We start from the raw sequence: 16,311 nt of genomic DNA, 5'->3' as shown, positions 1-16,311 counted from the left end.
AAAAAAAACATATAGCTCACCTTTTATTCAAATATAGTTTACTTATAATATTTAGAGAAGACTTACAAAGCTAAGCAGCTATGAACATATTAACCTTTACAGTATTATGCAGTCTATTTTTTATGTCAGAGTAATACAACATTTTTCACCTGAATGATGGTGACTCCACCGTTGAAAATGGATGGAGATCTTTGACTATAAATTTTGTCACTGCCCTGTGAATTTCGTCCACTTTTTCTTTCGTCATTTTAGCCTTTTTGGCCAGGATGAAGGGAGTATCTGCCATCAAACAAGAAGACAGCCGCATGTAACTACGACGGTGTTTGCTAGTTCACCTTACATGCATTAATTTAATAACGTGGTTAGCCTACTCAACTTAAATTACACACGAACAACATTAAGTTACTCACCCAGAGAAGAACGGGTGCTGCTGCCATCATCATCATCAGTTATCATTTCCGCTACACTGGCGGCAGGGCTAGGGGCCGGACTCTCCTCTTCGGGTTCTTGGATGTGGCTAACTCCGAGAACAGGCACCGCAGCAGATGTGCTAGGTGTGCTGTCTTGCTGCAAGTTATCAAATGCGGTGCATTTCTCGGCTTTTAAAAAAACGCTATGCGACGCCATGTGTTTCATTAGATTTGAGGTGTTACCTCCTTTGCACATTATTACCTTTAAGCACTTGTTGCAGGCTGCTGAGTTTATATCTTTTGCTGTGAAGTACAGCCACACTCTCGAGCGCTTCGCCTTCGGCATTTTAGCTCCGCTCTAAAGAAAAAACCGTACATACCTGGGCCCGCCTACTATCCTGGGAAAGGAAGTGATTGGCTAGATTTCTCAGGGAAAAAAAGCACCGAAATGAAGCACCGAATTGTGCGCTGCTTTTCGGTCTGGTTACTACCGTTTATGTCAGAACCGGTTCCACAATGGCACCGGACACCGGTACCCATCCCTAGTCCTGAGTGAAACCTGCAGAATGGAATATGCTGTGAGGTTATTTAAACCCATCTATTCCATTCAGTCAAAGACTCTTTGGTTCTTATGTTGGATGTCTGCTTCCATGGCCACTCGACCAAGCTGACAAATGTGTTTTTAAAAATTGTTACTTACCTACATCTATATTGTGTTTTGAGTAGGGGTGGGACTCAATTAAAAGAAAGTTAATCTAATTAACTAGAGGTTTTGTAATTAATGAATTAATCTTGATTAATCACATTTAATCGCACAAGCAAATGTGCCTCAAAGCGCAAATGTTTTTTTTGATTTAAAAGGGTTTTAGTGGGCGACAGAATAAATAATAGACATGGTCATGAAAATTGTAAACTCAAGCTCTTAATTTCTGGGGGGGAAAAAAAATTAAACTGCATTTCAATTCAAAACAGAGAAGCAAAAATAATATCTCTGGCCAAAATTGGGCAGACTTTAAAATAAAATACTGTTATAAGTACATTTTCAAAATGGTATTGTCTTTCAATAATAATGATAAAAATTTCAACATAACGTGCAGTTTTTCTTCTTAAAAAAATAAAGCAGAAATATAAAAGGTTATTTGACCAGTTTCACCTTTAAACTGTGAGTAACCTTAGCCAAAATTATTTTGTACATTCCCTAAAACAGTGTGATCATCGACTATTTTAGTGCAAAAAATAACAAACCCATTGGACTCACAATACCTACGTACTCCATACTGTCTGTGTCTTTTAACCAGTTACTTAGACAAAGTAACTGTGCTTTTATCTGTTTTTATCTTGTAAGGTATGAAGATTCATGTGCTTTGTGCTGAGGTGTTTTTTTCTGTTCTCAAACTGCTCTCCTCTCAGGAGCTCAGTCTGCTTTTCTCCTCCTCTCCCCTCATGTATTGTGCATTTCATTGTTTTTCTTATCATCCTTTGGGAAGACAGCTCTCTGACCTGTCTTCCCAATGTGATGTTTTTGCAGTGTATATAGTTAGAAGGGGACCCATTTCACTGCAGGTAACATGTACATGAAACATTGCAAGTGACAGGTAAATGCATAACCATCATCATCATCGCTTCCAGGCCAGGCCAGACAGCTGTGGGTGGGTCTCTGCTCGACTGGACCACCACTGCAGCGGGGAGTCTGTCTCGCTGATGATGGATTCTGCTCTGTACAAACTCAGAGCCCTGTTGCACAGGGCATCCTCATCTCAATCAGAGTCTGAAGACAAAGAAGAGAGGAGGAGGCCCATTGTCTTTGCTGCCTCCTTTGTGGTGGCATCTTTACGCTATTCCTGCAGCAGGGCTTCAAGGCTGGTCCAAAACTCTTCTCGCTCTCCGCTTGCAAGATGCTTTAAATCCTTAAAGCGTGGGTCAAGCACAGTAGCTATCTTGAGCCACTGATGATTGAGTGTAGCTACACGCTGGGATAGGTCCTTTGTGAAGGCAGTCTTAAATTTCACCATGTAGTTTGAGTTATCATTGGAGACCTCCATGGTGTGACGCAGGTGGCAGAAAGCAGGTAAAACCACGGAATATAAGACATATGGCTCACCTCCAAGAAGCTCAGTCACAAACCTGTAGTAGACAGTTCAAGAAAATAATGTCCTAAATTCTTTGTTTAATGCTACCGCATCCGGGGCAGCCAATGCGCCAGTATTGGGGAACAAGGATGCTGGTGAGAAGTGGGCTACTGGCCGAAGGAACCGAAACATCATCACACCGAAAGTGGAAATACAAATTTGAAATCATTGCCAGAACTACTGAACTGCAAAATCGACATCAGAGCTTTATCCAAATTATGACTCACAGGATCAGGGCAGACGGTCGTCAAACCATCACTCAACGATGACCAGATGGCACTCTACTACTCGGGTGGAGAAAAACGAAAAGCAGGAGTTGGTTTCATGGTTGCCCGTCGCACAGTCAAGAGTGTTGTCTCATTCCAGCCAATCTCCAATCGCCTTTTAGAGCTCACCATCAACGGTAGCATCAAAACCCACCTCATTACCATCTACACACCAACCGAGACAAATCCAGACCCGGCCAAGAACAATTTCTATAACCAACTACAACACACGTTGGATTCAATCGGACTGGGTGGGAGAGCACGGGGTCGGGTCATTTTGGACATGGTGTAATGAACAACAACGGTTTGCGCCTCTTGTCCTTCGCCAACACCAACAACTTCATCATCGGAAAAACACCCAATTTTAACATCCAAAGAAACATCAACTCACATGGAAAATTCAACAGGTGATGACTCAGCGATGTTGGATTACATCCTGATTGACTCCTGTTTCCGTGATAAATCTTCTACTACAAAGAGCCAAATGCAAATCGCACCCATTGGCAAAGCTCAACTGGAAATGCCTGTCAGATCCCGCTTACAAGGCAGAATTTCAAATAGCATTATCCAGCCATTTTACTGCATTGGTGCCATCCGAAGATGTCAACGTCAAAGAGCAACAAGTTTTGGACGTCATCATGGAAAGCGCCAAAGACCTGTGCCATCCCACACGCTGCCGAACACAGCCGTAGATATCCGACGAATGTCTCGATATGGTAGATGAAGCGAAATATGTGAAGCTGGTCGACTTTAAACGATATCGTCAGCTCAACAAGGACGTCTGACGCCGATTGAAGGAAGAACGCGAGGCTTACTGGAACCAAGTAGTGGCTGACTTGGAGGAAGTGGCCTCAAAGCATGAGTGCCACACCATTTATCGAATGCTCTGATGCCTGAGTAGAAAAACCAAATCAACAAATGACAACATCTGAAAGGCTGATGGCACCTTTGTATGATCATCAACTGAGCGGTTACAGTGCTGGACGGAGCCACAAGGACCACCAGCAGAGCCGCCACCCATCGAAGCACCAGAGACCCCGATGGTCCGATGATGAGTCAACCCTGGCAAAGGTGAAGACAGCCATCGGGACTTTGAAAAATGGAAAAGCGCTTGGTGTGGATGCAATTACAGCGGAATCGATCAAGGCTGGCGGTGATGTTCTTCTCCAACAAGTGCACCTTCTTCCGCAAAAAAATGTGGCGCACAGAGACGATTCCAAGAACATGGGAGAAGGCCATCATTATCCCAATCTTCAAGAAAGGCAACAACCGAGAATGCCAAAACGAATGCGGCATCAGTCTGCTCTTGATCAGTGGAAAAGTCTTCATGAAAGTAATTCAATCATGCCTGCAGAAACATCGCGAACAGACGAACCGCAAAGAGCAAGCCGGCTTCAGATCTCACCGCGGGTCCTGTGACCAGATGTTCAGTATTTGCCAGGTGAGGAGCAAATTTTATGTGGGAAACGGACGGCCATCATCTTTATTGACTTTCAGCCTACATTCGACTGCATCGATTGGGCAACACTTTGGATGACACTGGAGACTGAGCACATCCCACCGAAAGTAATTAAGCTCCTACAGGAAAATTAGAATGGATCATTGAGCCAAATTCGCATCCGAAACAAGCAGTCGACTGAATTCGCCATCCGCACAGGAGTCACCTTACTGCTGCTCTTCAACATCATGGTTTACACCATCATTTGACCGTGTAGTAACATCCTGTGTGAGTGGCTCTTTCTGTTGCCCCAGTCTTGTTTGCTCCTGGTGTAGTTCCTCCATATTAGCAGGGGTGTCTGTAATGCATCTCATTTTGCTTCCCTTTCAATATCATAAGGCTGTTCAATTTTACTTGAAATAGTCTTTCGGCACAGCAGTTGAAAGTTGGATCACCTGATGCTAACTGTAGCACATTTTCTAACCCCCTATCTTCTACCACTGATAGTAGTCTACAGTCCAGAGCAATCCTTTTATGCGAGAGTTGGTAAGTTTGTCCAATATTGGCTTACTAATTTTGGTTCTGGGGCCAGTCATTTCATCAAATTTGGACTGTTCATATGTTTTATTGTCACTGCCAGTGCTAGGTTCTGTGCCTCCTGCAACATGTTTTGAATTTGGATGGTATCGTAAGGTTGAGGTGCTTCGGTGGTACGGAAACTCCTTTTTGGACAGCTTGCACAAAACCATGCTTTTATCAAGGCTTCTGTCAGGTAGTCTTTTGAAATGAAATTTGCCTCCGATCAGTCCTAACAATGCGCGTTCTTCTTCTCCCTTTTTGTACATCTGATGTGTGCATTAGTGTAGTTGGTATTCCAGGAAATTGTGCATTGACAAAAGTTCCCCTTTGCTTGAAATGCAAAGTGTGATTAAATGCGTTATTTTTTATTTAAATTATATTAATAAATTATTTTACATGTTTAAATTCCCATCCCTAGTTTTGAGACACAATTTCCCACATATTTTGATGCTCCACCTAAAGGCCCGAGTGCACCAATGTTCCCTCTAAGCTGCGCACATACACAATTGCGCACTGCTGGCACGGTCTCTGCGCACAGAAAATCTGTGTTGTGCCCAAAAAAAAATCTAACCTGAATTGAAATTAAAATTAAAACTTTAACAATTCTGTTTTGCAGTGTTAGTCAGTGAGTGACTGGCTGCTCCTGTATGGGATTAGAACGATGCCACCATATTCCATAGTCCAGCCAATAATGCCATTTACATTCGCAGCTAATCAATGTGGTTGACAGGCTATGACAGCGTCCTTATGTGCCGACACCGCTGTTTTAGCTAGCAAAGCGGCGTGGCTTATGTGGAGTGAAGCCACATTAATGACAACGTGTACAACCATTGGAGATGTGAGCAGGACAGACGAAACAATTGACGGAAAAAGTGTGGACTTTATACCAGTTTTTAAATTGTGTTGATAGGCCACCTAAAACCAGAGTTATGATAAAAAGATATGCAATGTTTGGTTTTCTTCCTGAATACTATCGTTGTTTATATTTACTGCGGGAAGAAACGGTAAAAACTGTGTTTTATAAGGAAAACGCTCGAAAGCCTGTGAGCAAAAACAAAACCAAAAAAACCCCCACCCTTTCCTATTGGTCGAAAAATATACCATGTTGACCAATCAAAAATGATATGGCAACATGGCATTTATTGTTTAGGAAGGGGGGAAGTTTTAGGAGTGACCGCAGTGTTTTGCCAGGTGAGTGATTTGCGACGTTTAGCACAAATCTTGTGTAGTTAGCGTGTAGTGTAGTCAATAGTTTTGTTGTGTGTGTCAGAACAATGAGGCGACTACTGAATGTTACAGGTGTTACAGGAGAGATACATCTCCTGTTGTCAGGCAGGTATCAGGCTGTTGTTCTCCTTTATCTCATAGTGGACAGAAATAATTTTTTGGAGTGACACAAATAATTTGTGTGGCATCAAATTTGATGCAGAACAGCTGATTGTTCTGTAAATAGTTTGAAATATTTATTTTAAAAAATGCCTTGGCTACATTTTTAGGTAAACAGCTGCAAAAAACTCCGTTGTTTGCAAAACTCAGTTACTTTTTTGAAGAAGTAACTATATAATTAATTGCCCAACATTGGTCATTATATACTGTATTTTGCAAACAGAGAATTACAGGACTCTCTCCCAGACCACAGACTCATACTCATAATTCAAGTCAGAGCTTTATTTAAAAAAGAAAGAAAGTTGTGTTTTCAAAATTGGAGTTAGAGTTATTTTCACTTCCAATAGTGTTAACATACTAAACAGGTCATGAACAAGAATTTTTTTTTTCAAATTTTCATTGTCAGTGTGCTGAAGCAGTTAATTAAAAGTAGTCTAACATAAATGCTTTAATTTGATTATTTTAATAAACCATGTAACTTGGATGGATTCGATGTTGGCGTGACCACAGTGCACACTTCTAATGTTGCTCACAGTGGTCCAAGGGACCGCGCAGGGAATTTGTGTGTTCGCTCAGACACATGAAAAATTAGAGGGAACATTGGAGTGCACCCTCCACATTTGTCACTTTGAGCAAAACAAACCCAGACTTATGTCTTGCCAAAACTTGAAATTGTGACTTAAACTATTCAAACCCCTGACCTTTCAAAGTTTGCTCATGAAATGACTTTAGAATAAGTTTTCAATAAAAGCCAAATTTAAAAAAACACTGACTGTTTCACATTATATAACGAGCGTGTTTCTTCCAGGACCTGCCTGCGGCTCTCAGGCGTATTTCTGATTTCCTGGGCTGCAATCTGACTGAAGAACTAATTCAGAAGGTAGCAGAGCATTGTTCTTTCAAGAGCATGCAGAACAACAACATGTCCAACTTCAGTCTGATCCCCAAGGTGTACTTGGACCATGACAAATCTCCTTTCCTAAGAAAAGGTGAGTTTCCATATCCCATTATGACACATCTGACTGGGTTGAAAAATTAGTGATATTGAACACAACACACCAACTTGGACGCGTTTGTTATCAAAGATGTCTTTTCAGAGTTTCTTCCATGGTCAATTTCTGTTCTCATCAGGTGTTTTTATGTTTATGTGACTCTTTGCATGCGTGTTTTTGTTGTCAGGCATTGCTGGAGACTGGAAAAACCACTTCAGCTCAGAGCAACTGACCCGATTCACCTCTGTGATTTCCAAAGAGCTGGAAGGTGAGAGCTTCTCTCTGCCATGGAGCTTGGATTGACCACCATCTGAAATAGTGAGACGGAGAGATCAGGAGTGGTAAAGACAAAATCGAGACCTATATCGCGAGTAATGTTATATTTCTTATAGGAGGCACATCTAGTATACATAGAGCTGCCCCAAAAAAACAAAAGAGTGCATCGGCCAGCACAACAAATTTTGGATCCTTCGCTCTGATTTAGCGGTGAGTGCAGCGCATGCCGTTGTGAAAGGGCCTTTATGCTCCGCAGTGTGACTCACAGGTCCCAGGTCAGCCCTGACTTTGTGTTAGGTAATACTAAAGTAATAATGGGATTTCTGGTATATCACAGCTTTATCCTTTCAACAGCTACCGGAAGTTAAGGGACCTAGCTTATAATGAATATTCATATGGAAATCCTCCAGCTTCAAACTATATTACCCTTCCAGGACCTGCAGCTCAGCAAAGAACCCTTCGACAGCCCAACCCATCTGTCTCTGATTGGATTGTTAAATTTGTGATTGACCTGACATTGACCAATCAGCTGAAAGGAAGAAGAATTTGGTCAAAATTTTTAAGTTTAATATATAGTTTTTTGCTTTGCATCTGTAACCAGACCTTAAAAAACAAATTTGTAATGTGTAAATATTTTTTTACAAATACAAATCTCTTTTACATTGACACAAATTCTCTTCCATAGATGCACAAACATAAAATTTTCAGATATTTGGTTTACAGGTTACAAAACTCAGTTCACAACTATGCTGTCTGATTTACAAAATATTCGTACTTGTAAAATATTTATAATAAATATTTTAAAATATTTATAACCCCAATTTGAGCCCATAAACTAGTGCCATGAACTAGTGGTAAAAAACTAAATTGCCGCAAAATGACGTCACTTCCGGTTTCGAGCAGGTCATGACGGACATGCGATAGTTTGCGCTGATGGATGTAGGAAGTGTTACAAACAGCTGATCGGATTGGGAAAGTGTGTTTCTGTAATATTATGTTTTTGTTGCTACAAGTGCTTTTTATGCAGTTTTTGCAAAGCTATATGTAGAAGGAAACTGTGACCTAGGGCAAGCTGATGGAATAAGATGTAAGTACAACTCCTCCGGTTTCATATGCAAAAAAAATTATTGCGCTAGCTTACGTGGTTGCAGTGCTACCGGGATTTAAAAATAGTTATGTAAAATGGAGCGTGTCCGCTCCAACCGGCTTTAAAGGGTTAATATATATTGTTTTTTAGTTTGTAATACTTATTGCATGTTAACCTTGTATATGATTAACTTTTGCCATCTAGGACCTCCATATTCTGGATTTGCATGTATTTGACATTTAACTGGTACAATTTTTAAAGTTACTGAGCATAGCACATTCACGGCACAGTCCACATGTTTCTGCTAATACAAAGTTATGATACTGCAATCTTAATTAACATGGATGTAATGTTGTATTTAATTTGTTGTTGAGAATTTTAACAAGAAGATCAATAAAGTCATTAACAGTAACTTGTTGTCTTATTTACTTCTTTTATAGTTTTGATGAAATAGTAGTCAAATTTTAAATGCTAAACATCATATTGTTCTCCGGACGTATGATAGACACACAGGCTTGTTTTTATTTCAGCTGTAGCTGTAATAACAAGAATGATGGATGAATCTTTGAAAAGACACATTTCTGTTGGATTTTGTAAAAATAAGGCCTACAAATAAAGCTCCATTCCCCTATATCTGTAACGGGGTTGCTTTTTTTCTCTCATAATGAATCAAGCTACTTTAGCCACTCTGCATTCCTCTAATCTGATTTTCAAGCCTGTACGTTATGTGTACATAGTGACTCAATGTGCTCTAATCACCACTTATATATTACAGAGCTGGAGCTTTTAGTCAGCAGGCGAGCTCACACAAGTTGATCCTTCTGGGATGTTGCAATGGTAGACTGAAAAAAAAGCTAGGATACTAGATATAAAAATGCTTTGCTAACTTTATGGATCAAGTCAAAGCTTGAAAATGCCTTGCCTTTTTATGTTTTGGAGAAAAGTTATTTGCAAGCATATTCAACTTAAAATGCAACAGCTATGCAGATTTGAAGCTGCTAGCATATACAGGTGTGCTTACAGCAACATTTTATGATGAACTGTATCTTGGAGACAAATGCAAACACATTCCTACATGTCAGACCACAGGGGTTGGAAGCCCACACAGGACATTGGGTAGACTAAAGCAATTGTCTGTCTTAAATGAACCATATCCAACAAATGTTGCACCAAATCAGCCGTGGGCTTTCAGTAATAGTAATAAATCACACAGCAACAGTACATTCATGCAGTTGTAAAAAGCATGATAATATATTAAGTAATCCAAAGTATTCAGAATACGTTACTCTCATTGAGTAACGTAACGGAATACGTTACAAAATACATTTTGGGGCATGTATTCTGTAATCTGTAGTGGAATACATTTTAAAAGTAATCTTCCCAACACTGCATATACTACGTTATTAAGTTTGTGTTTAGGAATTCTGTCTTTGGGATGAAAGACAGAACTCCTATAATATTTAAAACTTTACTTTCTGTATTTTGAAAATACACACCATGCTTATATGAATCAAAATTTCAGTGAGTCTTCTGCAAAGAGTTAGCAGCCAGGAATGCTGCAAAAATCTGAAAGTAATCAAATTTGTATCTGGAACAGGCAAAGAATAACACATTCCTGAACTTTCACTCCAAATGCAGGATAACTTGTATTTCTTTATAAACTAAAGAACTACTGGTGTGAAACTTTTTCCATTAACACAGTCAGATCCAGTATACTAATAAAAAGATCACATGTGGACAAATAGGTCATCAAGGAGAGGAGCCCATTTTTCACGCAGGATTGTTTTTCGGTAAGAAAAAACTGAATAAAAAGGAGGACGTACAAAACGAATGGTATTCACTCATTTTTTGCTAGTTCAGCTCACACGGCCCAATTTTTTTCTGTCTCTCATTTGTTGTCCCTTGAGTCCAATAAAGCTGTCATTGTTGAAAAGGCACAATGGTCACAGGCACAGACATAAACACATGCACACACACTACTTGCTTTTACGAGCTTGCTGAACAACGCTGTAGTGTTTACACTGTCGTGCTACTTTGCTGCGGTTGTGAATTCCAGTGAGTCATATCAAGCCAGGCATTATACTAACACGGAATCACTCCAACTTTATGTCAAGACACAGAAAGGGAGAACATAACTTGATGATTACAACCCAACAAAATTTCAAAACCTATGACCAGTCAGTAATGTCTGCAGCATGAGGTTGTTTATGTTTTATTTTCTTTAAGTCAGTTTTACTACATAAAGCCAAGAGTAATCGAATAAAAAGACAGTATACTATTTGAGACCAACCCGTGGTCATTAGGTCTTGGCTTCAACCTCTGAAATATAAAAGCAGTTTGGAATACAAAGTTCCCTTTCAGGAAGGTATACGTACTTGGGGGAGAATGGTCCAATCATGCCAACTAGATTATTAAATAAGGAGGTGCTCAGGGAAAGGGCACTGACTACGTAACAGGAGAAAGTCTCTAACGAAGGATAGGAGAAAAGTACAGAAGACTCACTCATCCAGAGAACTGTCATGTCTGCCACTGAGTACATTAAGTACCACGGTCTCCTCCTGCCCCTGGAGGCCCACACCACGGAGAGCTTGGAGTACGCCCAAAATTTCTGTGTGGAAGACACTGATGTGTTTGCCATCACTTATCCGAAGTCAGGTATGTGTTTGTTCTCATATCTGTTGTCGCTTTTTAGCTTTTCTAGTTGTCTCTGATGGTTTTTGTTGATAAGCTTTAGTTTCCACATTTTATATATGGAGGAATTTATTCCTGTATATTTAAGAAATTTATTTTGATGGCAGCAAAACATCTCAAAAAAGCTGAGATTTGGGCAAAAGAACACTGAAAAGGGAAGTGACACTAAAAATAATCACATGGAGGAGCATTTCAAAACTTATTTGATTAATTAGCGACAGGTCGTCAGCAACATGACTTGGAATCAAAAGATCATCTCAGAGAGGCAGAGTTTCTCAAAAATGACGCTAGGCAGCGGTTCCTTTCTGAAAACAGCATTCACAAGATGTGGAATGGTTTCAGAAAAATGTTCCTCAAATTAATGCCTGCATATCTGAAGGTGTGGGGGTCTGTGCTTATGGAGTGAGTGCTTGCACATCTGGAAAGGTGCCTTCAGAGCAGAAAAGTAACTTTTAGTTTAATTTTTCTGTGATTTTCTGCCTCTTTTTCTGTGATATCCTGCCTTTTTGGCCTAAAGGGACCACCCACCATTGGAGAGGAACTCCTCTAATAAGCACATTAGAGCTTAGGAGGGTAGCTCAAATAAGTCAAACGATATAGACCAAAAGCAAATATCCATTACAGAGCACATAAATTAACCGGCTTGGTCTCAGAAGGATATACAGGTTTCAGAGGAACATACACTGCCGTCCAGGCAATATCTTTTTCAGGGAAGGTCTTGCATATTTCAGCAACATAATGCTAAACCACATACTGCAGCTATTACAGCATGCTTTTATAGTAGAAGATTCTACTTCAACTGGCTCCTTTCAGTATGGAAGAGTAGCAGCTCTACCCTGAGGCACAATCTCTAATGGAGAGACCAGCCTCCCTTCAGAGAAAGGCCATTTCTGCCAACTTTCTCAAACTTAGAGGTGCTGATTCTCATTCCCACCACTTCATACTCAGCTGTAAGACAGGACAGCAGGGGGGAAAGTGGTAATTTCTTGAAATTCAGAGATTATACATAATGTCCTCATTTATTTAAAAAACAAACTGGAGTATACTCTCTGTATCCCATTCAGAGGTTGCATGAAAATGCTATGCAGTTAAGTGAAGGCTCAACAAGTTAGCTTACTGTTTGTAATAATGCACCTTGTAGGACTGGTAGAGAGCAGACTGTGGGCTTCATGGTCAGTTTAACAGACAATGATGGTTGGAATATTATTAGTAGTCCACTCACTGAGCTTGACGTTTATAGCAGCTTCATACTCTGTAACATCTAGCATCTCTGTTGGCTAAATCCATAAACAACAGTGAATCTCAGAGCAGCAGCATACCTTAGCTGATCACAGCATGTACTCAAAGAAAAATCCTACTGGAGCTCACATTGGGAATTGTTCTTATGTGATTCTTTTCCCTATGCCCACCACTCCAACAGATCTTAGCATTCCCCCACCTACTAAATCCTAATGTAATGTTGGGCTACATTATTTTTTTCTGTTTACATGTTGATGCAAAGTCACCCATCTACAGTGCAGGCAGCAGCAACAAATGTAAGGCTGAGTTAGCTTAGCACAAAAATAGCTGGTAGAAATGTTTTTCAAAGAGCTGTTTTTTTTATTTTTGTACTGAGGGTACATTTACATCCAGTATAAGTACACATGCTTTACGTATACTTGGTCAAAGAAGTTGAATCATCTGGACGACCCTTTCAAATTTTGATTTGTCAGACCTCTGGAAAATCTTTCACTTAAGTCTTTGTTAGATGAAGTCAGCCTCAAAGAAGACAACAGCATTTCTGGATCTTTTTTCCCTTGCAGGGCAGGATGTTGTTTTGAAGTTGTGGTGCAATGACAAACTGTGTTCAATGGCATTGTTTCTCAGAAGGGTTCCTGAGCCCGGGCATAGTTTCCAATACAGATTGTTATTTCACTGTTATTTCTTCAGGTACAAGCTGGATGCAGGAGATCCTCCCACTGGTGCTGAATGGGGGGGATCTGACACCCATCCATACCATTCCTAACTGGGAGAGAGTCCCATGGCTAGAAGAGAAACAACTGGCATGGGTGGTGGATAAGCTGGCATCTCCACGGGCACTGGTCTCACATTTTCCATACAGCCTCATGCCCCCTTCCTTCTGTGCCTCCAAAGCAAAGGTAATGACTCTGTGTGATATTCCCAATACATTCCTGATTATATAAGAGACTTTACACTCATTATGTTTTTGCACTCTTTCTGCTGTAGGTGATCTACGTCATGAGGAACCCAAAGGACATCATGGTGTCTTCATACTACTTCCACCAGATGGCCAGCTTCCTTGAGGATCCAGGAACCTTTGATGAGTTCATGGATAAATTTCTTGAGGGCAAAGGTCAGAGATCAAAACTGCACTTCTATTATCACCAGTAGAAGAGTGGTTGCATGTGAATGATTTGCCAATTTCTATCTTATTTGCAGTGATGTTTGGAAAATGGACAGACCACGTAAAGAGCTGGAGAAACAGTGAACTAGGAGACAGAATAATGTACATTACCTACGAAGAAATGGTTCAGGTAAAACACTTAAAAATTTTTTTGTTAACAACGTCTTCCATTGTTTTCCATGAAAGGAAAGCATAACAGATCACTGTACAGAACACTTTATCTTCGAGCATTGTGTTGTCAGTATGTCTGCAATATTCCCAATAGAAAAGGTTATTTTAACATTCTTGCTGTTAAAAAACCCCTCAAAGTTCATATTACGTTTGGACGTATAGTATTCAACTAATAAAACTCAGACTTTTTATCGTGCCAAAAATGTGAAGCTTAAATCACTCAAATCGCTGACCTTTCAAAGTATGATCTTAAAATGACTTCAGAATGAGCTTTCATTAAAAGCTAAATTTGAAAAACACACACTGTTTCACATAATATAACAACCGTGTTTCTTCCAGGACCTGCCTGCATCACTCAGGCATATCTCCGATTTTCTGGGCTGTAATCTGACTGAGGAAGTCATTCAGAAGATAGCAGAGCATTGTTCTTTCAAGAGCATGCAGAACAACAACATGTCCAACTTCAGTCTAATCCCCAAGGTGTACATGGACAGTGACAAGTCTCCTTTTCTAAGAAAAGGCGAGTTTCCATATCTTCTATCAAAAGTGTATTTTTAGATTTCTTCCCAGAATCAATTTCTTTTCTCATCAGATGTTTTTATGTTTATGTGACTCAAGCTTGACATGTTTTTGTTGTCAGGTATTGCTGGAGACTGGAAAAACCACTTCAGCTCAGAGCAACTGACCCGATTCACCTCTGTGATTTCCAAAGAGCTGGAGGGTGAGAGCTTCTCTCTGCCATGGAGCCTGGATTGACCACCATAGAGATCAGGAGTGGCAAAAATCCTGGCCTGTTATTTCAGACCAAGTAATTCATGCTAACTGAGCCAATATTCTTAAACTTATTTATGGTTTCAATATTAGGACCATGAGTAAATAGCATTAGAAGTAGCAACGTTTATTCACATGTCTTCTAATACAATTAAACCAGGATTCAGAAGCCTCACTGAGTCCATTAAAGTTCTCATGACTGGCATGCTTTAAATTAAATGGAGACTATTTATAGATACAGATAAAACTAGCTTCACAAAATATTTAGTGTATCCTGATATAAATCTGAAGCCACAAGCACTGGACATTAAAGATTGTACAATTTGTGCTGATTTACCCACAAGGAAATACTGTTGCAACATTTGAATTGCTCACAAATTAAAGTGAGATTTTTATACCTCTATACTGCTGTTTTTATTTTATTTTCCAGTTCACATAATATGCTGAAATCTGTCATTTTTTTAGTAAGCACTTTTTAACTTATTTTTATCTCTAATAATTATTTACATCTTCATTATTTTAATATGTTATTTTTTGGAGGGGGGAATTGAATAACTACTTTAGATTTAACTTAAAAAAAAAAAAAGTAAAAAATTATAATTTGCCCAGTGAGTCTAAACTCATGCACTAAAATGTACTATGTGAATACTTAATTTCTGTTACTTTGGTATTATTTAATCATAAAATACAGGTTATCGCTTATTTGTGTGATAATTTAACAGAAATGATGCCTAGCAAGAGGAGTAAAAATATAAATCTGATGTCTGAATGTACTGAAAAATGTTGGTAAAGTCCTTCAGATTAAAAAAAACATTTTTTTTCAGGACCATTTCTTTTTAGGCTAATAAAATTGGTGTAAGAATTTATAATCTGATGTAGTCTCAGCCTTCACTGATAAATGATGGCTTTTCCACAGCCATAGCAGAGATGCTTTTATTTAGAGTTGCTCTTAATGTAAACCAGGTGTTATTACTTTAAGTGTAATATACTTAATTTAAAAAAAAATGCAGGGCAACTTTAAAGGAAAATGTGTTACAAGAACAGTCTAGAATCTAGATTTTAGATTTATTGTTATGTATGGTCATTCTTGGACATTTTCTTTACTGCACCCTGTGAACTCCTAGATTGCGCACTTGTTCTTTGTTTACCTCAACTTTGGACTAAATGAAGAAAAGTCTCAGTACACCTGGAACTCAGTGTAATTGGCAATCAAAAATATATAGTTAAACATTACATGAGCGATTACAGACTTTGCACCACATAGCGTGCACTTCATCTACTCATAATGCACCAGATCAGTACCAGATGAGGAGTCTCGTAATACCTGATCCAGCTCGAATTTGAGCCAAATGTGCACAAATTTTATTAGATTAGAACGTTCAGTGTTATTCAAATCATATTCCTTTTAGAAACTATTGAACAACAAAACAGTAAAATGGGAGACAACAGTGGAGAAAAGTTAGCTTTTTTAAAAGTATCTATTTTAAGATAAATGAACATATTTGTACATTTTGTTTAATTAATTAATAATTTATTCTGAAAATATATACATTTTTAACAGCATTTATTTTAAAAACTCAAATACAAAATGAAATGTTGCTTTCATTTTACAAGTAAGAAAGGGCAAGCAACAACAAAAAACAACACAAAACTGTACATTTATTATTAAAATTTCACACAAACACACAAATAAAATGCAATTGTTCAACAC

General features: G+C 39.1%; 2 protein-coding genes across 2 annotated transcripts in view; both read left to right on the top strand.

Moving 5' to 3' along the window:
- The window catches only part of LOC102193785 (sulfotransferase family cytosolic 2B member 1-like), a 22,672-nt gene extending 14,297 nt beyond the window's left edge, over window positions 1–8,375 (top strand). The window contains exons 5-6 of the mRNA XM_005743201.1: window positions 7,017–7,197; window positions 7,388–8,375. Of these exons, the coding sequence (XP_005743258.1) occupies window positions 7,017–7,197; window positions 7,388–7,503 (297 nt within the window). The 3' untranslated portion in view covers window positions 7,504–8,375. The remainder of the gene's footprint in view (window positions 1–7,016; window positions 7,198–7,387) is intronic.
- A 2,650-nt stretch (window positions 8,376–11,025) lies between these two features.
- On the top strand, window positions 11,026–14,996 carry LOC102193495 (sulfotransferase family cytosolic 2B member 1-like). The gene is made up of 6 exons (XM_005743200.1): window positions 11,026–11,218; window positions 13,184–13,392; window positions 13,481–13,607; window positions 13,694–13,788; window positions 14,169–14,349; window positions 14,470–14,996. The coding sequence occupies exons 1-6, from the start codon at window positions 11,083–11,085 to the stop codon at window positions 14,583–14,585; spliced, it is 864 nt and encodes a 287-aa protein (XP_005743257.1). The 5' UTR covers window positions 11,026–11,082; the 3' UTR covers window positions 14,586–14,996.
- Window positions 14,997–16,311: the final 1,315 nt, after the last annotated feature.

The sequence above is a fragment of the Pundamilia nyererei genome, unplaced genomic scaffold (genome assembly GCF_000239375.1).
Source record: "Pundamilia nyererei isolate P.nyererei 1_Seehausen unplaced genomic scaffold, PunNye1.0 scaffold00128, whole genome shotgun sequence".
Classification (NCBI taxonomy): Eukaryota; Metazoa; Chordata; class Actinopteri; order Cichliformes; family Cichlidae; genus Pundamilia; species Pundamilia nyererei.
This window is presented reverse-complemented; position numbering and strand designations above follow the sequence as displayed.